A 25357-nucleotide genomic window follows, 5' to 3' on the forward strand; every position below is an offset into this window, starting at 1 on the left:
ACATCTTGAACTTTGGTTAGTTAGTGTGTAATAAACCCCAGTGCTAACTAGAGCCTCCTTCCAACAGGGAGAGAGGAGGACAGTCCCTCTCCCTGCTCCTTCCTGGGGCTCTGACATAACTAGTGCTACAAACAATCCTTTAGAGTCCTGGCAGCCTGCTCCCACAGCAATGTCAGGGGGGTTTTGCCAGCTACACATTCCCCATTCAGCAAACTTTTTTCTCGCTAAGTAAATGTTCTATAATTTCTAAACAAAAATCCTAGCTGGTATATTTTTTTAAAAAGTAACATATTAGAAGAACATCAGTTGTTATGAAAATTATTTTAATATGTTTTTCTCCATGAATGAATGTATAAAGACAATGGAAGTAATGCATTCTTCTGCTGTAAAGATGGGTGGAATATATCAAAATCTACTTGCTGAATTTTCTTTAAATAATCCTCTAGAGAAACCTGGAAAAAGAAAATAGTGGTCACTAGGTCATATAATGATCAAATTTTTAAAGGAAACCTAAGAGTAATAACAAATATTAAGGCTATTTTAGTTTCCCTGAAATGGTCTTCTACTTATTAAGAATTCAAGTAATAATTTTAAAAGAGAAAATGAAGACATTTGATTAGTTTCTATGAGGCTCAGAAAAACCAAAGTGACTACTAAAGAAAACAAGCCTTTTCTGCTTATAATACAAAATGTTCTTGTCACAATACAAAGGCTAATTATGTTTGTCTGACTTATCTCTAGATTCTGTGGAATACAGAAAGGATGTTTCAATCAGAGAAAACAACCCCCCCCCCCCCCCGCCCCCGGCCACTATCACTGCCAAACACAGTGTGCCACAAGAGGGAGCTTGTGCTGTTTTAAAAATTGCTTTTTGTGGGGCTCAGCATGATGGCTCAGTGGCTAAATCCTTGCCTTGTATGCACCAGGATCTCATATAGACACTAGTTCATGTCCTGGCCGCTTCACTTCCCACCCAGCTCCCTGCTTGTGGCTTGGGAAAGCAGTAGGGACGGCCCAAAGCCTTGGGATGCTGCACCCACATGGGAGACTTGGAAGCCCTGGCTCCTGGCTGCAGATTGGCTCAGCTCTTGCCACTGCAGCCACTTGGAGAGTGAGCCAATGAATGGAAGATCTTTCTCTCTGTCTGTCCTCTCTATAAATCTGCCTTTTCAATTTGCACCTTGGGGAGAATAATCAGAGGGCCCCCTAAGTATCACCCCATGCTTTTGCCATCACGTAGGACTTCTCAAAGTTGTAAGAATAGGCACAGGAGGAAAACACTGACAATGCATAGTACTTTTTGTTCTCAGCTATTTTATTAATTTACAGATTTTTACTTATTAGATTACAAATTTTTGGTTATTAATTTTCTTACTTAACAGGTTAACAGTTTTGCATTTCACAGCACATGCGTGGCGCCCCCTAGAGTTCTACAGCAAAGAATGCGGTGGGGTGCAGAGAGGAGGCTGAATTAAGACTGGAGATGTGGACATAAGGATGGATGAGAAAAAAGAAAACAAGTATCATACCTTCTCACAGAAGTTTCTACCATAAAATTACAAATATATGAGTAGACAAACTCAGTACCTATTTATTAAAACCCTAAATTTATTCATCAGTGCAAAAGATATTATGTGCAGGAATGTGTGCTGCTGTTTCTCATTTTTTCATTTTTATTTTAGTCGAAAGGCAAAGAGGTAGAGACAAAGACTAACAGAGAAAGATCTTCCATCTGCTGATTTGTTCACTCCCCAAATGCCCTCAAACAGTCAAGGCTGGGCCAGGCTGAGGCCAGCAGCCACGAGCTCAAACTGGGTCTCCTCCCACATGGGTACAGGGGCCCAAATATGCTGTGCATTTTCAGAAAGCTAGAGTCAGAAACAAAGCTGGGACTCAAACCCAGGCACTCCAATATGGTACATGATTATCTCAAGCAGTGTCTTTTTTTTTTTTTTTTTTAAGATTTATTTTATTTTCATTACAAAGTCAGATATACTGAGAGGAGGAGAGATAGAGAGGAAGTGGAGCTGCCGGGATTAGAACCAGCAGCCATATGGGATCAAGGCGAGGACCTTAGCCACCAGGCCACACTGCCAAGCCCATCAAGCAGTGTCTTAACCACTGTGCCAAATGTTACTCCTACTTTGTTAGCAAAAAAAAAAAAAAAAAAAAAACAAACAAAAAAACCCACCAAAAAACAAAAAAAAAACCAGAACTATAAATTATTGAACAAAACAATTTAATTGTTCATACAATGAAAAATTACAGTGAAACAGAAGTACATTATATATAGGCAGTTGCAGTAACATGTCCAAGTCTTAGAAACATTAAGAATGTGTATGTGTCCCATAAGACACATAGAAATGATTCATCTTTACATAAAGCTCCTAAACAAAACTAACATATCATTTTAGAACACTATAGAACAATGAATCCAAAGTTTAGGATATCTGTCTGCAAGAGGAAGGCAGAGGCAGGGGGTGGGATGCAGACAACACAGAAATGCAACTTAACAGAGGCCTTGCTCCTGGAGTGGTTTACTATGGTTGGTTTTCTAAGTATCTATATCCATCTATATATTCATGTATGTGTAATAAATATTCTACTGTTTTAGTGTACTTTCATAGTTCTGTCTCTCTCTTTGTAAAGAGGGAGCTGTCTGGATGGGCATTGTGAGGCAGTAGTCACCACCTGCAATACCAGCAACCCATACAAGTCCCTAATCCAGCTCCCTGCTAATGTGGGAAAGTGGGGAAGACGGCCCAGGCGCGTGGACCCCTGCCACCCAAGTGGGAGATCTGGTTGGAGTTTCAGACTACTACCTTTGGCCTGATCCAGCTCAGGTCATTGCAGCCATTTGGGGAGTGAACCAGCAGATGGAAGATCTCATCTTTCCCTCTCTCTGTAACTGCCTTCCAAATAAATCTTCACAAAAAGGATGAAGGAGTTCAATTAATTCATGATGTCCCTTTGCGTGCTTTTTACCACTTACTGTTATAATCAATTTTGTACAAGAATTCTATTCCATTAACTTTAACAGTTATTATTACATGATAAGGAATCATTAATGAAATTAAGCTACAGACACATGACACAATGTTATACAGTCATTTAGTATTGTATTTATAAAATTTTAAAATAAAATTTATTTACTTTTTCTATCCGCTGGTTCACTCCCTAAATGGCTGCAATGCCTCTAGCTGAGCTGATCTGAACCCTGAACCCAGAAGCTTCCTCTAGGCCTCCCATGTGGGTTCACAGGTTCCTCCACTGCTTTCCCAGGCCACAAGCAGGGAGCTGGACTGGAAGTAGAGCAGCCGGGACTTGAACTAGTGCCCATATCAGATGCCAGCACCGAAGGTGGAAGCATACCTACTATGCCATGACTCTGGCCCTGTAAAATTTTTAATCATGCAGTAAAATGCTTGATAAACAGGAAACTAATATAAAAAGTGTGACTTCATTTAAAAATTTTTAAATTACAGAATAAACAGTTATCTTTGTGATAGTTATTTTCTTCCAATTCTCTTTTTGTATTGTTCAAATCTTTATGAGAATGTAGTGCTTTTACAGCTAGAAGAACATGACCTCAAAATTAAACAGAGTTCAACTAGATATATACAAATCAGGATTTGGTTCAAAACAAACTTTGGCTAGTGGGAAATAAATTGTTTAAGGAAACAGAAATTCTTAAGGACATGACAATTGATGAATATAAATTCTTAAAACTCTGTTATGATAAAAGCCATACTATGCCTAGGTTAGTCACTTTCAAATAATTTTGGAACTGTAAAACTTTTTCTTTGAATAAAATAAGTAGATGATTCTTTTTTTAAAGATTTATATATATATATATATATATATATATTTTTTTTTTTTTTGGAAAGTCAGATATACAGAGAGGAGGAGAGATAGAGAAGATCTTCCGTCTGCTGGTTCACTCCCAAAGTGGCTGCAATGACTGGGGTTTGTACCGTGGTCTATCAGGTTAAGCTTCCACCTGCAGCGCTGGCATCCCATATGGGCATGGGTTCATGTCCTAGCTGTTCCACTCCTGCCCCAGCTCTGCTAACAGCCTGGGAAGGCAAGGGAGGATGGCTTAAGTTCTTGGGCTTCTGCACCAATGGGAGACCTAGAAGAAGCTTCTGGCACCTGGGTTTGGACTGGCCTAGTTCCAGCCACTGCGACTATTAGGGAGTAAACCATCAAGCAGGAAGACCTCCCTCCCCCCTCTTTCTGTCTCTATCTCTGTCTCTATAATTCTGCCTTTCAAGTAAAAATCAATAAATCTTAAAAAGGAAGGAAGGAGGGAAGGCAGAAGGGAGGGAGGGAGGAAGGGGGAAGGAAGGAGGGAAAGAAGGAAGGAAGGAAGGAGAACCTAAGTCCCATGGCCAGCACGGGGTAAGGCAGATTCACATTAATGCAGTTGGGCTGCAGCCTGTGCTAAAAACAATGCAGTTCCTCCTCCTCTGGGAAGCACAGCAAGGCCCAAGAAAATACATCACACAGCTAGCAAGCCCACCGTAAGGGAGGGAAATAAACGCAGACTCTGAATTCAAGGAATGTTCTGGGAACTTTATAAAAGACAAAAAAAGATCAGATCATACACATCTGTTTGACTAATCACATCCTCCTCTGTTAATCTACTTACCGTCTGAAGAAAGGCAGGAAAGGCTTTCACAGGAACGCTTCTGTGGAAGGATCTAGCCTAAAAGGAAGAGAAAAGGAAACCAGTCTGAAATAGTTCTACAAATAAACACACTCTCCCTGAAAGTAAACACAAAGCAACACCCATGGTTTAACACAACTACAGTCTCTCTAAACTCCAAGGAAACAGCTTTTCTCTGGATTTTAGTTTCCTAAGCCCAAGACTCAGGAAAATTAAAAATAACCATATTTAAGATTCTATTCTTCATTATGGATTATTAGCCTTGGCATTTTCCAAATACCTTTGATCCTCCAGCTCTATAGTAAAAAACAAACAAATAAATGCTTGGATTAACAAGTCCCAGCACTTGCGCAGGAACAGATGTTGAGATGGACATAAGATCATAAGATCATAAGATCCTCCTCCGTGATCTTCCTGCCTATATGCTTCCTGATCCTACACGAGTCAGCCAAATGAATGCCCTTATGTTATCATTTCATTTCTACTTTCTTTAGCTTGACTCCTTGGTAGATCAATTCTCAACTGTTCACAACAGTTCAAAGACCTTCGCAACCTGACTAAGCTCACTGAGCCACCCTAACTCCCTGCTGCCCTGGGCAGAACCCACCACCCTCTGCGTCCTCATTTACAGTTTCCCTTACACCTGAGGAGCACATGCTCACTGCCTCTACTCCTGCCTCTCTTTCAACCACTGTACTCTGGTGCTACCCCTGGCTGCCTAAGATCACCTTTCCTCTCCAATCTGTAAAACACTGACATTTCTCTTCCTTGGAATTTTCTCTTTTGGTTTTCAAGATACCAATTCTCAGCTCAATGGTCATTCTTTCCAGCTTCTTTCTACTAAAGGATTCCTTTTTCTTATACCTGCTAAATGAAGGTAGGTCTCAAATTTCTGCACCTGGTCCTCTTACCCAGAAGCACACCCCCTTGAGCAACATTATCCACATTAAGACCTTTAACCGCAGGTCCAAGCGGACGACTCCTAATCTATGATCTCTGGTTGATCTTTGAAAGTCAGGATTTCATTTTTTCAAAGTGCATCTTCCTAGATGTCACATAGTCCCTCAAATTCAATCATGTCCAGCAGCTAGTCTATAGATCGGCATCAGGCATATCACTGTGTGATTTTTTTCCTAGAATCTCTGAATGGCACTATCATATCTATGAACTTTTTGTGTACCCTTCAGCTTTAGCTGTTTGGATTTGTGACAAAATCCCAGGTCTCAAGTCTAGTGAATTCTATTTCAGTGTGTGTATAGCAGGGAGGTGCCTGGGAGCCAGATGGTATACATACATACATATAAAAAACATTTATACTCTCCAAATAAGACTTTTCTCCACACCTAAATAAACATCTTATGATCCCCTCAACCTCCAAACTCTGAAAACACTACTGCCAGAGTATCCCACTGTGTCATGCCATTACCATCATTTTACTGGATCAAGATGATGATGGAGTTAACTTGCAATTCATTTACTATGGGCCAGGTATCAGTGTATACCCTTTTAAATATGTTAATTCATCTATGCAAATAACCCTTTGAGTCAGTGCTACTATAATCCTCACTTAGTAAGGGGCAGGACTAGGATTAAGGTCAGGATCCTGGTCAGAGTTTACTCCCTCACTTCACCCACCAAGTTCTTCTATCTCTCAGAAGCCTCCAGAACATATACATTCTTCATTCAATCCACTGCTTCAAATCAATCTTACTTGAATAAAATCACTTGGAAATATTAACTCCCAACCAGCTTTACTATACAATTCCCAGGGAGTGAGGCTTGGGAACATGTATTTCTTAGATGTAGTACATGTGCATCAACAGGGACTACCCAGGATCCCCACAGGGGAGGGCATTCTGGCTTCCACTACTCGGCAGTCTCCTAAGTCCTAATCTGAACTCTGTTAGTTGTAACTTCTCAGCTAAAGTTTCATGTATTTTTTCAGTACCTCTGTCAGGCAGAGAACTATGTCACATTCTTGAAGAAGTTCAAAAGGAATTTAAGATGAGACTTTGACCTCAGAAAACTTTATAATTTGGGGTTGGCACTGTGGAATACTAGGCTGGGCTTTCGGTGCCAACATCCCACATGGGCTGCTCCATTTCCAATCCAGCTCCTTGTTTATGGACTGGGAAGGCAGCAGAGGATGGCTCAAGTTCTTGGATCCTTGCACCCACATAGTGAACCTGAAGGAGACTCCAGACTCCTGGGTTTGTATCAGCTCAGCTCTGACAACTGCAGCCATTTGGGGTATGAAGCAGCAGATGGGAGATTGCTGTATGTCTCTCCTTTTCTTGGTAACTCTGCATTTCAAATAAAAATAAATAAATCTAAAAACAAAAAGTTTACAGTTTTGGGGCTGGCACTGTGGTGTAGCAGATAAAGCTGATGCCTGCAATGCCAGCATCCCACCAGTTCATGTCCCAGCTACTCCATTCTGATCTAGCTCCCTTCTATCAAATAGCCTGGGAAAAGCAGATGACACAAGTGCTTGGGTCCTACCACCCACATGGTGATATGGATGAAGCTCCTTGCTTCAGTATGGCTCAGCACTGGCCGTCAGAACCATCTGGGGAATAACTAAAGCATGGAAGATTGCTCTATCTCTCTCTGTAACTCTTTCATCTCATTCTTTCTAAGATTTATTGATTTTTACTTGAAAATCAGAGTTAGAGAGAGAGGGGGAGACAAAGAGAAAATTTTCCATCCACTGATTCACTCTTCAAATGGCCACAATAGCCAGAGCTGAGCTGATCCAAAGCTGGGAGCCAGGAGCTTCTCCCTAGTCTCCCACATCGGTGCAAAAGTCCAAGGCCTTGGATCATCCTCCACTGCTTCTCTAGGCCATTAGCAAGGAGCTGGATCAAACTGCTCTGAGACACGAACCTGTGCCCACATGGGATGCCAGGCAGAGAATTAGCCTGTCATACCACCATGTAACTCTGACTTTCATATATAAATGTTTAGAACACAATCGTTTTTTAAAGTGTACAATTTGGAGAAGAGGATTTGGTGTACTGGTTAAGATCCCACTTGGGATGCTCACTTGCCACATTCAGGAGCCTCAGTTCAATCCCAGCTCAGTTTCTGATTCCAATTTCCTGCTAGTCACACCCTGGAAGGTAGCAGATGATGGCTCGGGTGCTTATGTTCCCACAATAGCCATCGGAGACCCTGGCTGGAGTTCCCAGCCCCTGGCTTCAACCTGGTCCAACCCCAGCTATTGCCAGTACTTGTTGAGGAGAGCAGCAGATGCAATATCTTTCTCTCTCTCCCTGTTAGTCTGAATTGCAAATAATTTTTTAAAAATGAAAAAAATTAATTAAAAAATTATAATCTGCTTACTAATTTATTTAATAAGTAAATGAATGCCTATCATGTAACAGGCACTTCAGATGTTCAAGAGTACAGCACAGAACCAAGCAAAATCAAATTCCATGAAGAGGAAGGCAGTAAACAAGTCCTTAATACATCAGGTAGTGAAAAGTACTTATATAAGTAAGGGTAGACTCATGTGAGAGACTAGTGTGCGTGTATGTGCACATGGGAGGGTGTGAGTTTGGAAAAAGTGGCCACAAAAGATCTTTCTAATGATAACTAAGCAGTGACTATGGCAAGGACGGGAGAGAGAACAGAAAGCAGGAAATAAAGGCCCATGGCGCAAGGCAGAGACTCCCTGTACTGAGAGGGGAAAGGGCTGGTATGAATGGGGCATAGCAGCCCCCTGGGATAGCTCGGGCTAGATTTACCCAGAAAAGCGAGCACTCATGTGGAGGAAGAGAAATGGGGCCTTTAAGTTCTTTGGAAAAATCTACCAAAAATCAACTGAAACATGGAACAAAGGTGGCCAAGCCAAGAACGCCACAAGTATACCCTACGGATGGCCATGATCAGAAAGGACAGTGTCCTAAGTGACTGGGCAGAGAGGGGCTACTCACATGCTTTAAGTGCAAGTGTGCCTGGCTGGCAATGTCATATATCACATCTCTCACATTCTGATCTTGGCTCCTCCGTAGAACATCCTCTTGCGAAACACCGTGCTGCGTGGAAAAATACACATCATATTAGGACACTAATAACTAATTTAACTCAAGAAAATAGCTGACAGCATGTACAGTACAGTGACTTTTTTTTGCTCTTCTGAAGTGTACATATGTGTATGTGTGTGTGCACACTCCTATACAAGGGGACTTTGAGCAAAAAAAAAAAAAAAAAAAACCTAAACATAACTACATTAAGCTAAGAAGCTTCTGCACACCAAAGGAAATAATTAACAAAGTAAAAAAGCAAACAACAGAATGGAAAAAAATCTTTGCACACTACATATGAGACAAGGGACTAAAATCCAGAATATACAAAGAACTCCAGAACAACCATAACAACAAACAAAAAAGTCAAGAAATGGGTAAGAGAAACGGACAATTTTCAAAGGAACAAATCCAAGTGGCTACGAAAAAATGCTCAAGATCCCTGGCAATAAGGGAAATTCAAATAAAAACAATACTGAGGTTTCATTTAACTCCAGTGAGAATGGCCCACATACAAAAAAACTACCAATAACACCTGTTGGCAAGGTTGCTCTATTGCTGGTGGGATTGCAGGTTGGTGCAGCCACTATGGAAATCAGTATGGAGAATATTCAGGCAACTGAAAATCGATCTACCATATGACCCAGCAACTGCACTTCTAGGAATATATCCAAAAGACCTGATACATGAGAAAGCAACATGCACCCCTATGTTCCCTGCAGCACAATCAATAATCGTAAACACATGGAGCAACCTAAAAGCCCTTTAACAGAGGACTGGATAAAGAAACTGGTTCACCTACACTATGGAATACTGCTTGGCTACTGAAAAAAAATACAATTGCTTGTGGCCAAATGGGCTGAAGTGGAGACTATTATGCTAAGCAAAATGAGCCAACCCCAAGAGATCAGATATTAAATGTTTGCTCTAATATAACAGCCATTAAAAACACAAAACAAGAACAAACAGAATAAACAAACACATATAACCCCACAATCAAAGGATGTAACAGAGAACAGAATTCCAGGAATCAAGGAAAATCAACAGAAAGCATTTTTGCAAATGAAAATGCAGGTAAACATATATCTAATATATCTAACTGTAAGAGATTATGCCTTGATGAGGCTCAATGCTAACATGGCTAGGGGAAGCTTTGTACATCATCTCAGGGAACGGCTCTTCCCTATTTCAATTTACAGCAAAATTATGTCAAATCTAAGAATTTTACTTGTGGATTTTACCATTTTGCACTTCCTAGTTATTTGTACTTTTTGTAATACGATTTTGTGATGTAATTCATTAATCCACCATCCATGAGAGACTGCCTGAAATCACCTGAGACTGTTATGTCCCTTTTATCACTGTAATTGCTATTGCCCATAAGTAACAATGATCTAGTCCTTACTGTACTCTCATTAGTGCCACATGGGACATAAGCTGGAATCTATTCCTACAGGAAGATTCTTTTATTTTTTTACATTTTATTATTATTATTATCATGTTATGATGCAGTTCCACAGGCTTCTGGCATTTCTCTTATCCCCTCCCCAATTCCCTCCCCCCCCCCACCTAGTTCCTCTATATCATTACTAAAATATAGTTCTTCATACACAGTCATATGTCCATCTCTAAGGGCATGGACAATGGCAGAGTCCAGCATCCTATGGTCAGGATATAGTGAACAGTTTCATTGTAAGTCCATCTTTGTCTGGAAGCAGAAATGCATACTACATTGTATCCTCACATCTGGATGTTAGTCTCCATTTCAAACTTACTGTACATCCCCTTAAATGAAAAATCGTAATACAAAATCAACAATAGAAAGAAAAATAGAAATTTACAATGCCATGAAGTTGAATAACATGTTACTAGATATGACAGTCTCCATTACACAGCTACTATACATCCCCTTAAATGAAAAGCCACAAAACAAAATCAACATCAGGGAGAAAAAAGAAATTAACAATTCGGCTCTAGGGGGCTGACTGGGCTGTGAAATCCACCCTGTTCTCGCACTGCCCGTCTGGGATCTGCTGCTCTGTCTCTGCTCCTGGTCAAATCAAACGGACCAGCAGGACGGACAGTTCTTCGTCTGGGTTTACCTCCCAAGCTGCCAGTGAAAGTCCCTTCCCACCTGGTTGCTGGTAGAGTTCCGACTGCTGGTGGAGTTCAGATTGCCATTAGCTGAATCCCACTGTAGTATGAGTCATTGCAACACCACACCATTGTGTCCTCTGCTTTCCTGTGTCTGTCAGTCTCCAGGTACCCCTCTGCTGTTATTCTGTCCTTTCCTGTTTCCTGGAATATGTCCTCTCTACTTCATCCTGATTAAATGTTTTTCCGTCCATTTAAACGTGTCCTTACCCTATTCTGCCGTCTTGATTCTCTTACAGGAAGATTCTTGACACTCTTTTTCACCACCCTACCATCACACTGATACCACATGTTCATTAATTTTATGTGGATGAAGGTCTATTATTTTTTCCTCCCTGTGGCAAACTGTGTACATTGGCTCTGTATTTAAAGGGATGCATAATGGAAGTATAATGGAAATTAATATGTTCATAGGAGGAAACAGAGAAGTATATCTCCATGCATGCAGTGCAAGGATGGACGCACAGCGAAATGGCTGATAATGTCCTGATGTTGGACTCTCTGACATTGTCCTTGCCTACATTGTTGGGAAACATCTCAGTGGCAGCATGATGGACTTGTGAAAGTTTACGTAAAACACCAACTGTAAAACTGGAGGGAAAATCAGTGGAGTGGTGAGAGAACTTAGGGAGCAGGAGGAGAGACCCTAGTGCCTATTAAACTGTGTCATAAATCAAAATAACAAAAATTTTAAAATCCTAAACATACAGAAATTTAAAACAATAGGTAATATTGAATATCATAATGAAAGCATGAGTTCTTATGAACAACATACTTCTAATAGATACAAAACAAAATGAAAAAATGAAGAACAGGTGAGCTGAACACGAGAAATAACTTGGTAGCTGCAGATAAGGTTCTGACTTCAGAAATCGAAGGCAAAATGAAAAGCCATGTTTCCAAGAAGCTTAATGTACTCATTTCAAAGCATTTACTGGAACAGAAGAAGAAGAAAACCAGGAGCTAACTTCCCTCCCCTTAGTCCCGAGGTAAACTACCTGACAGCACAAAGGGCAGCCTCACCAGCATGCAGATATCCATGGGGAGAAACACCTTTCTTCTGCTGACGTGGTAGGGCGTGGCTCGCAGGCAAGTGACAATGCCTTGCGCTTTTCCAATGTGACTTGCGGCGTGATCTGCATGAAGATCCTTTACACCTATGATTTTAGAGATCAGACAATGGGGGCAATTCAACTCTCTTCAAGTGCACAGCAAATCAAAAGAAACCACAAAGAAATCATATAAGTAGGCATTTGTTTACCCTGAGCATTCTAGCTGAAAACCAGGATGGATGAGGGAAAAACTGGGCTGAAGGACATGTTGATCATTCACCTGAACTAACGGATTGCTGAACCTCAATATATATATATATATATATATATATATTTTTTTTTTTTTTTTTTTTTTTTTTTTTTAAATTTGAAAGTCATCATTATAGAGAGAAGCAGAGAGAGAGGTCTTCCATCTAATAGTTCACTATGCAAATGGCCTCACTGGCTGAACTAGAGCTGATCCAAAGCCACCAGCCAGGAGCTACTTCCAGATCTCTCACATCGGTGCAGGACTCACACCATCCTCCACTGCTTACCCAGGCCATAAACAGAGAGCTGGTTAGGAAGTGGAGCAGCCTAGACTTGAACCAGCACCCAGATAGGATGCTGGCACCAAATCATTGTCTTAACCTACTACACCACAGCACAGGCCCCAAGTATTACTATTTTAAAACTGATGTGCATTCAAACTAAACCCAGGATCCAATCTAAATCCAGGAGCCAGGCGCTTCTTCCACTTTCTCACATAGGTGCAAGGGGTCCAAGACTTGGACCATCCTCTACTGCTTTCTGAGGTTATAAGTATAGAGCTGAATGGGAAGTGAAGTGCCCACACTTGAATCAGTGCGCATATGGGATGCCAGCAATGCAAAGCAGAGGATTAGCCAGCTAGGCCAATATGTCAGCCCCAAATCCCAACCTTTTAAATAAAAGAGCTCCCCTTTAGGGGCTTGTGTTGTAGCATAGTGAGTTAAGTCACTTTCTTTGCACCAGTTCACACCCTAGATACTCCACTTCTGATCCACTCTCTGCTAATGGCCTGGGAAAGCAGTAGAGGACGAGCCAAGTGCATGGGTCCCTGCCATGCATGTAGAAGACCTGGATAAAGCTCCTGGCTCCTGGCTTCAGCCTGGCCCAGCACTGATCACAGAGGCCATTTGGGTAGTGAGCCAGCAGATGGAAGGTCTTCCTCTGAATCTCTCTTCTCTCTCTGTAGCTCTTTCAAATAAAAGTAAATGAACCTTAAACAAAAATAAAGAAAAGAAAAAAAGCATTTCTCTCAGATTATATCACACCAAGAACACATTTAGAAGATTTTAATCAGCTATCATGGAAAAGTCTTGAATTTCTTTTCCTTAGGATAGTGTCCACAACGTGTAGGCTTTGCAGTGTAGGCTTTGTAAACACTCCGCTCTTTGGTGCCACCTTTCATGGGTGCAGCAGGCATGTCACTAGCGGTGTGTGCAGACTAGGCTTGGGAAACATTATACACAGTTGCATTATTCTTGTACGGTGACATAAAAATACATTATCTTCAAGTAAGATGATATGTCCTGGGGTTGAATAGCTTTCTTGTAAAAACTTTTATGCAAGTTGTTTTATTCCTTCCACTTTAAAAACAAAACAAAACAAACAAGAACACGAAGAGCATTACTGAAAGGAAAGGAAGAGTAAGGCTCTAAAACTTCCAAATTGTTAAGAAATGTAATGGAGTCAGTGTGATGGTGTAGCACACTAACCATTCGTCTCCAGAGTCAACATCTCCAGAGACGTCTCTGGAGCCAGTTTGGGTCCTGGCCGTTCCACTATTGATCCAGCTCCCTGCAAATGGCCTGAGAAAGCAGCAGAGAATGGCTCAAGTCCTCAGCCCGCTGCATCCACTTGGAAGGCCTGGAAGAAACTCCTGGCTACAGATCAGCTCATTTCTGGCTGTTGTGGCCATTTGGGGAGGAAGCGTACAGATGAAAAATTCTGTCTGTCTCTCTTTCTCTCTGAGATTCAAATAAAAGAGATAAATCTTTAAAAATAATAATAATGCTGGGGCTGCCACCCTGGTATAGTAAAGCTTATGCCTGCAGTGTCAGTATCCCAAATGAGCTCTGGTTGATATCCTAGCTGCGCCACTTCTTACCCTGCTCCCTGCTTGTGGCCTGGGAAAGCAATAATACATGGCCCGGGATCTTGGGACCCTGCATACACGTGGGAGACCTTGAAGGAGCTCCTGGTTCCTGGCTTCAGACTGGCTCAGCTCTGGCTGTTGCAGCCCATTTACGGAGTGAATCAGCAGATGGAAGATCTCTCTCTCTCTGTCTCTCCCTCTCTTTACTCTCTGCCTTTCAAAAAAAAAAATTTTTTAAGATTTATTATTTATTTTTATTGGAAAGGCGGATATACAGAAAGGAGGAGAGACAGAGAGGAAGATCATCCACCCGATGATTCACTCCCCAAGCGGCCGCAACAGCCGGTGCTGAGCCAATCCGAAGCCAGGGAGCTGGATGGGAAGCAGGGCTGCCGGGATTAGAACCAGCGCCCATTCAAGGTAAGGACTTTAACCACTACACCACGTGTCGGGCCTAAAATAAAAATTTAAAAATAATTTTAAAAATTAAGAAAAAAGAAGTGATGTAGTAAAGAGGTCATGTCACTCATAGCCATGACATGACTAACCACTGCATTCCCATGAGGTAACCCAAGTATTCTTTTCCGAGAGACTGAGGATTCGGATCAAGGAAAGACAGAAAGACAGAGTCTTTTCCTTATTAAACACAACCTTTTCCTCTACAAAGAAAAACTTCAGTGCTAAACCTGTAAATGCCAGGTTTGAAAGAGAGAAATCTGAAAAGTGTTTCACTGGAGAAGCATGAGACAGAAAATAACTTACCCAATGTTTCTAGAGTCAAATAAAGAAGAGTGCTCTGGGTGTTTTCAGCATAGTTCTCTAGTTCCTGGATATTCCGATATGCTTTGTCATCCAAATTTTTTTCCTACAAAGTAGATACAAATAGTTTGTTAAACTCAACATTTCATAAACAAAAGGCTTTTTCCCCCCTAAACCACTAAATAACAGTGGCCAGCTTTGTAGTTTAGTAGGTTGAGCCACTACCCATGACAACAGCATCCCACATGTGCTCCAGTTGGGAGGCCCAGCTGCTCTACTTTTGACCCAGCTCCCTGCTAATGGCCCGGGAAAGTAGCTGAAGATTGCCCATGTCCTTGGGCCCCCGCACCCACGTGGGAGAGCCAGAAGCTACTGGCTCCTGGCTCTGGCCTGACCCAGATCCAGCTGTTGCAACCATTTAGGGAGTGAACCAGCATGGGGAAGAGCTTTCTCTCTGTAAAGTCTGCCTTTTAAATAAATAAATGAGTATTTAAGGAGGAAAAAAAGGAAATCTTGCACATATTAAGTGGCCGTTTCTCATTTCCTTCTTGTCAGCCTCAGCAAACTACTCATCTACTTTCTATAGTCATGGATTGGTATATTCTGGGCATTTGATTAAAACAAACAAATAAACAAACAAAAAAAAAAACCCAGACCTGAATGGATTTCTAATTTCCAGGCTCCTGGCTTTGGCCTGGTCCAACCCTGTCTGCCATGGCCATTAGAGGAGTGAACCAGCGATGAAGACCTCTCTCTCTCTGCCTCCCTGGCTATCTCTGTAACTCTGTCTTTCAGATAAAATAAGTTAGTTAGTCTTTAGGAAAGTCATAGAATAGGTAGCTTCTTGTGTCTCACTTCTTTCAATAGCATGGTTAAAAGTTCACCCATGTTTGAACAGCCATGGAGTACATACATCATTGTTTTAAATTGGACATACTGTGACTAACATTCCACTGTACTGATATACCACATTTTGTCTAACCATTAACAGACTATGACTCCTTCCTACTTAGGCTACTATGAGCGACACTGCTTGAAACATCCGTGTAAGTTCTGTAAGGATGTATGCTTCCATTTCCCTTGGATATAAACCCAGGAGTGAAACTGCTGCATAAAAGATAACTCTATGGACCTGGTGTGATAGCTCAACTGGCTAATCCTCCGCCTCCAATTACCAGGATTCCATATAGCACTGGTTGGTGTCCCAGCTGCTCCACTTCCCTTCCAATTTCCTGCTTGTGACCTGGGAAAGCAGTGAAGGACGGCACAAAGCCTTGGGACCCTGCACCCACATGGGAGACCCAGAAGAAGCTTTAGATCGACTCGGCTCAGAATAAATAAAACTTTTTTTTAAAGGTTAACTCTGTTTAAGTTTTTAAAACAACTGTCAGGTTGTTTTTTTAAAAAAGAAACCATACCATTTCATATTTCTAAAAGAAATGCATGAAGTACTTCAATTTCTCCATTTTCACCAACTATTTTTCTTTTCTTAAAAAATTCATAGTTTTGATTTGCACTTCTCTAATAAAAAATGTTGAGTATTTTTATTCAGCTACTTATAGGTCATTCTTTTGTCTTCTCTGGAGCAATATCTTCTCAAATCTTTCGCCCATTTTAAGTTGGTTGTCTTTTTATGGCTGAATTGTAATAATTTCTTATATAGTTTAGACATTAGTTTCTTAGTAGATATGCATTTGGCAAAGCTTTTCTCCCATTTTATGGATTTTCATCTTCTTGAAACTTTTGGTTTTTTCATTTGTTTGCTTTTGGTCTTTTATTAAAGATTTCTTTATTTTTATTGCAAAGGCAGATATACAGAGAAAAGCAGAGACAGAGTAAGATCATCTGTCCACTGGTTCACTCCCTAAATGGTTGCAACGGGGGAGCTGAGCTAATATGAAGCCAGGAAACAGGAGCTTTCTCTGAGTCTCCCACACGTGTGCAGGGTCCCAAAAACTTGGGCCATCCTCTGCTGCTTTCCCAGGCCGTGAGCAAGAGGCTGGATTAAAAATTGAGCAGCTGGACTAGAACCAGTGTCCATAGGGGATACCGGTGCTTGTAGATAAAGGATTAGCCTGTTTAGCCACATGAAGCTTTTAATAGTGATGAAATCCAATTTTTCTTTTCCTACATGTGCCTTGGTATCCTATTCACGAAACCATTACCTAAAAGCGTTTCTTTTGCAAAGCTGTTTGGACATTTACAACATCACTGACAGGCCAAACAAAGTTATCAACGTACAGCCTGCTACAGATTTACTGAATTCATCCTGCCTGCAGTTGCCTTGGCAGGCCCAGACCAAATGAGTCCATGGGTCATATGTGTCAGATGTTCCCAAACCTGGACAGTCACAAAGACCTATGCCTTTGCTTTCTCCTAAGGTTTTACAGTTGGGGCTCTTATACTCAAAATTTTTAATCTGACTTGAATTAATTTTCATATATGGTGTGATGTAGGGTTTCAAATTTATTTCTTTGAATATATGTAACAGCTATTTGGGAAAAGTCTATTTTCTATCTATTGATTTTCTTGACACCCCTACCACTCAACAGACTCTAAGTATATGAGTTGATTTCTGAACTCTCACTTCTATATATGTGTCCTGCACCAATATTGTAGTTAAGTTTCAAACTCAGGATATGTGAGTCCTCCAACAGTTTTAATCACTGTCAAGATTGTTTTAGCTATTCTGTATCCCTTCTATTTCCACATGAGTTTTATGACCAATTTCTAAGTTTAAGCAAATAAGCTGGAATTCTGATAGGGATCACATTTAATATAGAGATCAGTATTTGACTGCAGCCCTTTATTTTTAAATATCCCTTCCTTCAAATGCCAAATGTTATGTCTTATTTAACAAAATAAGTGTCTTCATTTTCAACTCTTATTTTGTTTACCCTGTAAAAAAAGAAACCAAAAAAATGTATATTATTTCCTTGGTGCTAATTCAACCTGTAAGCCAACTGAGCAATTCTCTTTTTTTTTTTTTTTAAAGATTTTATTTTTATTACAAAGTCAGATATACAGAGAGGAGAGACAGAGAGGAAGATCTTCCGTCTGATGATTCACTCCCTAAGTGAGCCGCAACGGGCCGGTGTGCGCCGATCCGAAGCCGGGAACCTGGAACCTCTTCCGGGTCTCCCACGCGGGTGCAGGGTCCCAATGCATTGGGCCGTCCTCGACTGCTTTCCCAGGCCACAAGCAGGGAGCTGGATGGGAAGTAGAGCTGCCGGGATTAGAACCGGCGCTCATATGGGATCCCGGGGCGTTCAAGGCGAGGACTTTTAGCCGCTAGGCCACGCCGCCGGGCCCAAGAGCAATTCTCTTTTAATAGTAAAGTCATTTCTTTCTTTTTGTCTTACTATGCATGATAGCCTATGATTATTAACAGATTATTTATGCATAGATTAAGTAACTTATAATTCAACAGTATATGATACCAGCACAATGAGGATGCTGGCCTAGTACATTAGGATTATACAAGTTAGGCAAGGGTACATAGCAACTTGCAGGCTTGGCTAGACCTGATTCTCTAACAATTCTGTACAGAATTCTGTTCACTGCAACTGCCAGAATTTATTTCCTCTACTGTTTGGATATAGGTCCAAATACTGGGAGTACATTAAGGTATGTATATGATCACTCAAGAATTTGATCTGATTAAGAAACTTTTAGTAATTTTTAAAGTCTTTATCTTTTAAGGTACTCATGTATTTGCAGATAAAATATATGGTGTCTGAAATTCACTTAAAAATAATCCAATGGTGATCAGTGTAAAGAGAAGAAACAAGATGAAACAAGACTGGATGTGTGTTGGTAACAAATCATGAGTTTCAGACACTTGAAAGTACATTACAGAATTTTTTATGCCTTTGTATAAGTATAAACATTTGATTAAAAATCTCAAAGAGTGGGGTTGTATTTGAGATGCTTCTGCCTTCCAGAATATAAACAGACATAATAGGACTTTTTTTTTTCCTGAAGAATTGGCTTACAGAATAAAATTAAAAGCTACTTACGATTTAAACAATTTCAACTTACTCTTTCATCAATGATATTCATAAGCCATCTTTTAGTCAGATTATGTCTTTTGACAGCCTAAAAAAAAGTATTGAAAATTTTTAGAAAATGCTAGAAATTATTTCTGAAGACCTAAACAAACAAAATATAAATTAAATTAGGGCACATTATAATCACTCATCATGATACAGACAGCTGTGTTGAAGAAATATAGAAAACATTTCCATATAAAGATTATATTTCTGGTATTTTTCCACCAATCTTTTGGTCCTTTTTCCCCTTGTACACAAGTAATTTAATGGCTTCACTTTCAAATAAAAACAAAGAATTAGATATTGAGTTACTCTATTGTGTAATCATGTTGACTTTTTTTATTTCACAAGTTTTTAAAAATTATTTATGAGTCCCATCCAAGTACTAACCAGGCCCAACCCAGGAGACACAGAAGCTCCTGGTGCAGCTGCAGCCACTGCAACCATTTGGAGAGTAAACCAGTGGATAGAAGACCTTTCTCTCTGTCCCTCTTCTCTGTACTTCTGCCTTTCCAATAAAAATAATCTTTAATAAAAATTGCTCTAAAGACTACCTTTCTGTTTCAAATATTCATTTTAGCTTTTAACACTGATTACATTAAAAAGTTAGCTGGCACTGATCAGAAAAAGTTAAGCAGCAATTAAAACTGGACAAAGTTAAAACTCTAAATCAGCATATGTTCAAAGATTCTCTAATTCAGATGCGACTTCTGATTAACAGAAATCAAGGAGAGAGTGGTTAGGGTTAAGTAGGTTTATTCCTATCTTTTAATGCATTTCCTGACAAAAGCCATAGCCTTCAATGCAAGTGTTAACATAAATCTTCGGTATAGCCGCATCCTTGTATAAAATAATAGAAAAACAGAGTTTCTGGAATTTAGAGAAATTTTACAGTGAGTCATCTAGGTCAAGTTCTTGAAGTGCAGTAGTGTTAAACCACTAATATCATACTTATAGCTTCGTCAAGTTTTTCAGTTCAGGCAGTCCCCAGCACGAGGGGCAGGGGTTGTGACTTTGCACCTTTACTAGGGTGGTCTGTGAAGTCAATCTGGGACCCAGAAAATGCACCTGTCTCTGCTGGTACGCAGACCTGAGAAGAGGCGTGCCACTGTCAGGTCTATCTGAGGATGGCTCCTAGCACAGACACCCTCTCCTGGCACTCTTCACATTACAAATTGGGCAGCGATCAGAAACAAAAGGTACCAATTCCCCTTCTCCATTCATACTTTAGCACACTTCCAAACAAGGACAGTTTTTGAATGAGAGAACATATAGCTGTTTTAATATAAAACCACTTATTATACACACCTAGCTATACAAATAACACTCTTAACCTAGAGGTTTCTATTCTTTAATACCTAAAATTCAGCAACAAATAGGCAATTCTATCAAACTAGACAGGATAGTTATAGATTTGTGCTTAGACAATGATGAGAACAAATCCACAAATATACACGCTGTTCTATAGCCCAGGGTCTTGGTTAAAATACTGGTAGGACAAGCTACTGGGCAGACACAATAGAAAATTTTACTTGCCATTGCATCAAAATAGACAAGCAACATCATATAAAGAAATGAGTCTTCTCTTTTTCTTTCATAAGGAAGTACATGGAAAGCCTGTACAAATTATCAGTGGATGATTTCAAATTCTTCTGTCTTAACAAACATAGATCTGACCATCCCATGAGCTTGAGAATAGTTTCAGAAAAGATTCACCATCATCACCATCCAAACTGACCTATGAGAAAGAAAACTTGGGGGAAAGAGTTTATTGAGTCGAGTGATTAAGACATCGTCATCTCCCAAATCGAAGTCCCTGGTTTGGCTGCAAGCTCCAATGTGAGCTGGAAGGCAGCAATGAAAGTTCAAGGATGGGACCCTGTCTCCCACACTGGAGGTCTGGACTGCATTTCCATTTCCTGCCTCTGGTGCTGGCCCAGACCCAGGCAGCTGCTGGGTGTAGGCATTTGGGGAGTGAACCAGAAGGGATCTCTCTCTCTCTTACCTTCTCTCCTCGCTTGTTAAAAATCAAAGGATGGTCAAAAATATAATAAAAAAATGAAAAAAAATCAAAGGATGGTGGGGCTCCTAGAACTTAAAAGTAACACTGTAGTTTTGCTTTTGTTTGTTTACTTACCTTCCACAGCTCAATGGCCACAGGTTGAGGTGGTGGATTGTCATGGAATATATCTTCAACAGCTTTTTTCCAAAACTGCATTCGCATCAGTCCAATTGCTTTCTCAGAGACTGAGTCCTTAACCTGTAAATAAGTTTTAAAAACTTTAACAAATGCATTGTTCACTCAAAAAATTAGTATTTGTAAGGAATTAGTATTTTAAGGAAACAGGTCAATAGATCTGTTCTATACCATGACTATGTTAATGAATACATAACTACATTTTTCAGAACCAAGAGAACTGTATACCACAGATGCATTATAACATACATATTTTAAAATAAACTAAGTAATTTTTATTTTTAACTTTTTAATAATTAATCTTACCTATTTATTTGAAAGGCAGAGAGAGGTAAAGAAACAGTGAGAGATTACCCACTCCCTTCTGTCCCCCTACCCAAATGCCCAGTCTGAGCAGAGCCAAACTCAAGTCAGAGTCAGAAATTCAACTTAAATCTCCCATGTGGGTGGGAGATTACATGTTTCTTAAAAAAAAAAAAGTAAGTGCTTTACAATATTAACTGCATAATTTCATGGACATCTCAGAAAAAGAAGTAAAAAACTCCAGAACAGCATTTCTAGAAATATTAAATTCATCAGTTAGTTTTATTGTTGGCCTTATACTATTAGGCCTAAATAATTACCAAGAAATCACCAGAAGAGACCTTAAACATACCTAACATACAAATTACAACTGTATCTATCTAATTTCAGAAATAAACACATTACAGAACAATTCCGCAAAGATTGTTTTAAGGTATTTTAATACCAGCCTGAGCCAGCTCCACATTGAAGGCCCTCAGTGCAAAAGCAGAGCTTCGGGATTTTGCAGGGAGCAGCAGGGAGCACAAATAACCTTCATAATCTCGTTTCCTACAACAGAAACAAATGAACAAAAAAAGTTACTTTTCACAAAAAATATTAACCAAAATTAACTGGGAGCTAGCACTGTGGCATAGGGTATGCCACATGCATACTGATTTGAGTTGTAGCTGCTGTACTTCTGACCTAGCTCCCCGCTAACAGAACCGGGAAAGCAGTGGGTAACCCAAGTGCTTGGGTCCCTGTATCCACAGAAACTCCTGGCTCCGGGCTCCAGAACCACCCACCTTCAGCTACTGCAGCCCTTTGGGAAATTAACCATCAGATGGAAGATTTCTCTGTCTCTTCCTCTCCCCCTCTCCTTCACTCTGTCTTTCAGATAAATAAGTAAATCTTTCTAAATAGTTAAATAAAGGGCCCGATGCAGTAGTCTAGTGGCTAAACTTGCCTCACATGTGCCGGGATCCCATACAGGCACAGGTTCATATCCCAGATGCTCCACTTTCCATCCAGTTTCCTGCTTGTGACCTGGGAAAGCAGCTAAGGACAGCCCAAAGTCTTGGGACCCCGCACCCACATGGGAGACCCAGAAGAAGCTCCTGCCTCCTGGCTTCAAATCAGCCCAGCCCTGGCCGTGGCAGCCACTTGGGGAGTGAACCAACAGATGGAAGATCCTTCTCTGTCTCTCCTTCTCTCTGTAAAATCTTCCTTTCCAATAAAAAAAATAAACAAACCTTTTAAAAATGAACTAAAAATAATGAAGCTTAAGAACAGGCCCAACACTGATACCTATTCCACTACAATATGAAATTTATTTTACTTATGTAGTATTTACTTTATTTCAGAAATACTTTTTTTTTTCCTCTTCAGTATGCAAAGCAAGAGTTATTTAAAACAGAATGAGAGAGAGGTCTCCTGCCATAGTGACAGGAGAGGCTCCAAGGGAAGAAAGACCCTTCAACTTTGGTTGTAGTAACAACTCAAATAAGATACAAAAGTAGAAATCAAGGTTAGAAAATTAATTCACGCAAGTATTGGCATGAATTCACTGTCATTAACACTAAAGATATAAGCCTAAGACACAGATAACATAGATAGGGGTATGTGTGTGCACTCTATTCTCTAGAAGCAACTATTTGAAGAGTTTAGAAGCATGGATTCTCCTTATACTCACTAAATCAGTGAACACACCTAGCTCTTACATCTGGTTCCTAAAACCATTCTCCACTAAAGGAAATTATGGCTCCTTGGAATATCTTCTAGAATAGAAAGTAACAAAGCATTTGAGGAATAGAGAGAACTTATCAAAAGTAGAAACTGGCTTTCTAGACTGTAGCACAAAAGAATATGATAGTTTGTAACAGGAGCTCTTACTAGCATAAGTAAATAAATAAATGGAAAGAGAATGAAAAAGTTGCCAATCAGTACAATGTCTCTTGATATGATGTTTCTTGACATGATGTAATTTTTACTGATCATCATGTGATAACTATCAGATTCTGGCAAAAATTTTCCATAAATGCTTGAATTTTGAAGTGCAATAAAGTTAGAAACATGAAATTTACACAGTACTGAAGTTGTCTGCCCATACTGTATTCATTACTAATTATTCTTCAATTTATGGAGCTGTGTGGAGGCATCACATACTTGCAGATCCATAGACTATCAGTAGGCAAACACCTAAGAAATTTCTGAATATGAATAAATATGGGTGGTAACTTGAACTTTTTATCATCAAAAAATAACAACTTTAAAATATGTAAAAAAAATTTGATTCAGTTGGTTAAACCACCCCTGAAATGCTGACATTCCAAACAGTCTGCAGGTAAGATACTAGCTGCTCCACTTTCAATCCAGCTCTAACTAGACTGGAAATCAGCTGATGATGGCTCAAGTACTTAGGTCCTGTCCCTGCCACCCACAGGGAAGAACCCCAAGTTCCTGGCTTCCACCTGGCCAGCCCAGCTCTTGCAATCATTTGGAAAGTGAATCAGCAGATGGAAGATGTCTCTCTCTTTGCCCTACCTTTCCAATAAAGCTTTAACTCCTTTCCCCAACCCCCACCACCAGTACAACGTTTTAACAGTGAATTCTACAGGGTTTTTTTTTTTTTTTTTCAGAAAAAAAAATATTTTGAAAGCAACAAAGAGGGAGGCAGAGAGATCTTCCATCCGCTGTTACACCTCCAAACCTCCACAGAATTTGTTCTCATCAGAGCCAGGTACCCCATAACCTGGTTTTCCATACAGATGGCAGGGAGGGCAGGGACCCCAAGTACTTGGTCATCAACTGCTGCCTTCCCAGACACCTACTGCCAGACAGCTGGACTGTAAGCAGAGCAGAAGGGCCTCCAAAAGGTTCTTCCATCGTGAGTGGCTTCACCCACTGCGCTGTCCCAGTCATGATTCCTGCTATTGCTACCTAGCGTCTCAGATAAGAAACAAATAAGGCAGCGGAGGGAACACAATTTTGAAGAGGTGACTAAAAACACTGAAGTTAATGCTGCCTGTCACGTTTCACTAAAATTGTATTTTCAAACTCCAGTGTTATTCTCTTGATGAAATCTAGGGTAGGCAAGTTCTCTAATACTTCTCTCAGGAGTCTGGGCTCCAGAACACCGAGAGCTGAGACCACAGCTCACAAGGAAGGGTGCCAGGTCCGAAACCATCGTCCCCCACGCAGGATTAAGCAGCAACTCTCATGTGACAGGTCTTCCTAGGACTATACACAGACCAACTAAACGGGACTTCATGCCTTCTGCTTCCAGAATATTCTAGGGAATCTCAAGCAAGTTCCCGAATCTATGTAAAACCCCATTTTCTTGCCTATTCAATAAGTCAGTCATGACTTCCATGACTCTGCTCTTTCAGTGCCAGACCTTATACTAAGTTACTCTTTTTTATGTTTTCTTCTTCACGACCCTAAACAGGAGATAACGAGAATGAAATAAATTAATTGTACTTTGCTTAGTGCCAGACCCATAGGACTGCTTTTGCCACTAAACTGTTGCTCGCCGTTATATGAATAAAAAGAAGCTAGGCATGCAAATAACGCTGAATCAGGTTAGGTACCAGGCACAGTGACGGGCAAGGGCAGGACTAGGGGGTGCATCTGCCACAATTTCGCGGTCCCCGTGCAGGTGCCAGCTGCCTCCTTTCCTCCTCCCGGCCGCAGGCGCTCACCGCAGCAGCTCCAGGCAGTAGTGCTCAGAGCCTGAAGCGCCCGCTCCGCTGGCCACCGCCACGTTCCGCCCCGACACGGCTGGCCCGGGGAGCCGACGCACGCGCGCGCCTAGATCTCGGGGTGACCGTCGGCGGCCCAGGCCAAGGCCACCGAGCCGCGAGGACACCCAGAGACAGCCCAGCCGGGAGGCCGCCATGATGCCGACACCGCGCGCCCTCCGACCCCGCGCCGGCTGTGCGTAGCCACGCCCCCGCCGGGCGCCGCGTCCGCCTTTCTGCCGAGAAGGCTGCGTTCGAGGGAAGCTTCTCTGTGAGGAGAGCCAGGTGTCGCTGTGGCGCTCTGG

General features: G+C 40.9%; 1 protein-coding gene across 4 annotated transcripts; it reads right to left on the reverse strand.

Annotated features, from left to right (window-relative positions):
• Window positions 1-302: 302 nt before the first annotated feature.
• Window positions 303-25234, reverse strand: NDUFAF6 (NADH:ubiquinone oxidoreductase complex assembly factor 6). Of its 4 annotated transcripts, none has more exons than XM_058668616.1 (9): window positions 25014-25234; window positions 21783-21882; window positions 20971-21093; window positions 18823-18879; window positions 14785-14887; window positions 11875-12008; window positions 8608-8709; window positions 4652-4708; window positions 303-452 (listed from the first exon to the last, which is right to left on the reverse strand). In XM_058668616.1, exons 1-9 carry the CDS (start codon window positions 25208-25210, stop codon window positions 324-326), a joined length of 1002 nt encoding a protein of 333 aa, XP_058524599.1. In that variant the 5' UTR covers window positions 25211-25234; the 3' UTR covers window positions 303-323. The 4 variants fall into 4 exon arrangements, with proteins under 4 accessions (XP_058524599.1, XP_058524596.1, XP_058524597.1 ...); XM_058668613.1 differs by having other exon boundaries at window positions 21779-21882; XM_058668614.1 differs by lacking the exon at window positions 25014-25234 and having other exon boundaries at window positions 21779-21884.
• Between the last annotated feature and the right edge of the window lie 123 nt (window positions 25235-25357).

Source organism: Ochotona princeps, chromosome 9 (genome assembly GCF_030435755.1).
Source record: "Ochotona princeps isolate mOchPri1 chromosome 9, mOchPri1.hap1, whole genome shotgun sequence".
NCBI lineage: Eukaryota > Metazoa > Chordata > Mammalia > Lagomorpha > Ochotonidae > Ochotona > Ochotona princeps.

Bases quoted from the DNA above. Each gene is read 5' to 3' on its own strand.
- NDUFAF6 (XM_058668616.1), bottom strand. From the start codon at position 25,210: ATGGCGGCCTCCCGGCTGGGCTGTCTCTGGGTGTCCTCGCGGCTCGGT. The intron at 21,883-25,013 runs GTGAGCGCCTGC...TTTCTGTTGTAG, and splicing joins TACTGCCTGGAGCTGCTGCG to GAAACGAGATTATGAAGGTT. The intron at 21,094-21,782 runs GCTGGTATTAAA...ACTTATTTACAG, and splicing joins TCAATGTGGAGCTGGCTCAG to GTTAAGGACTCAGTCTCTGA.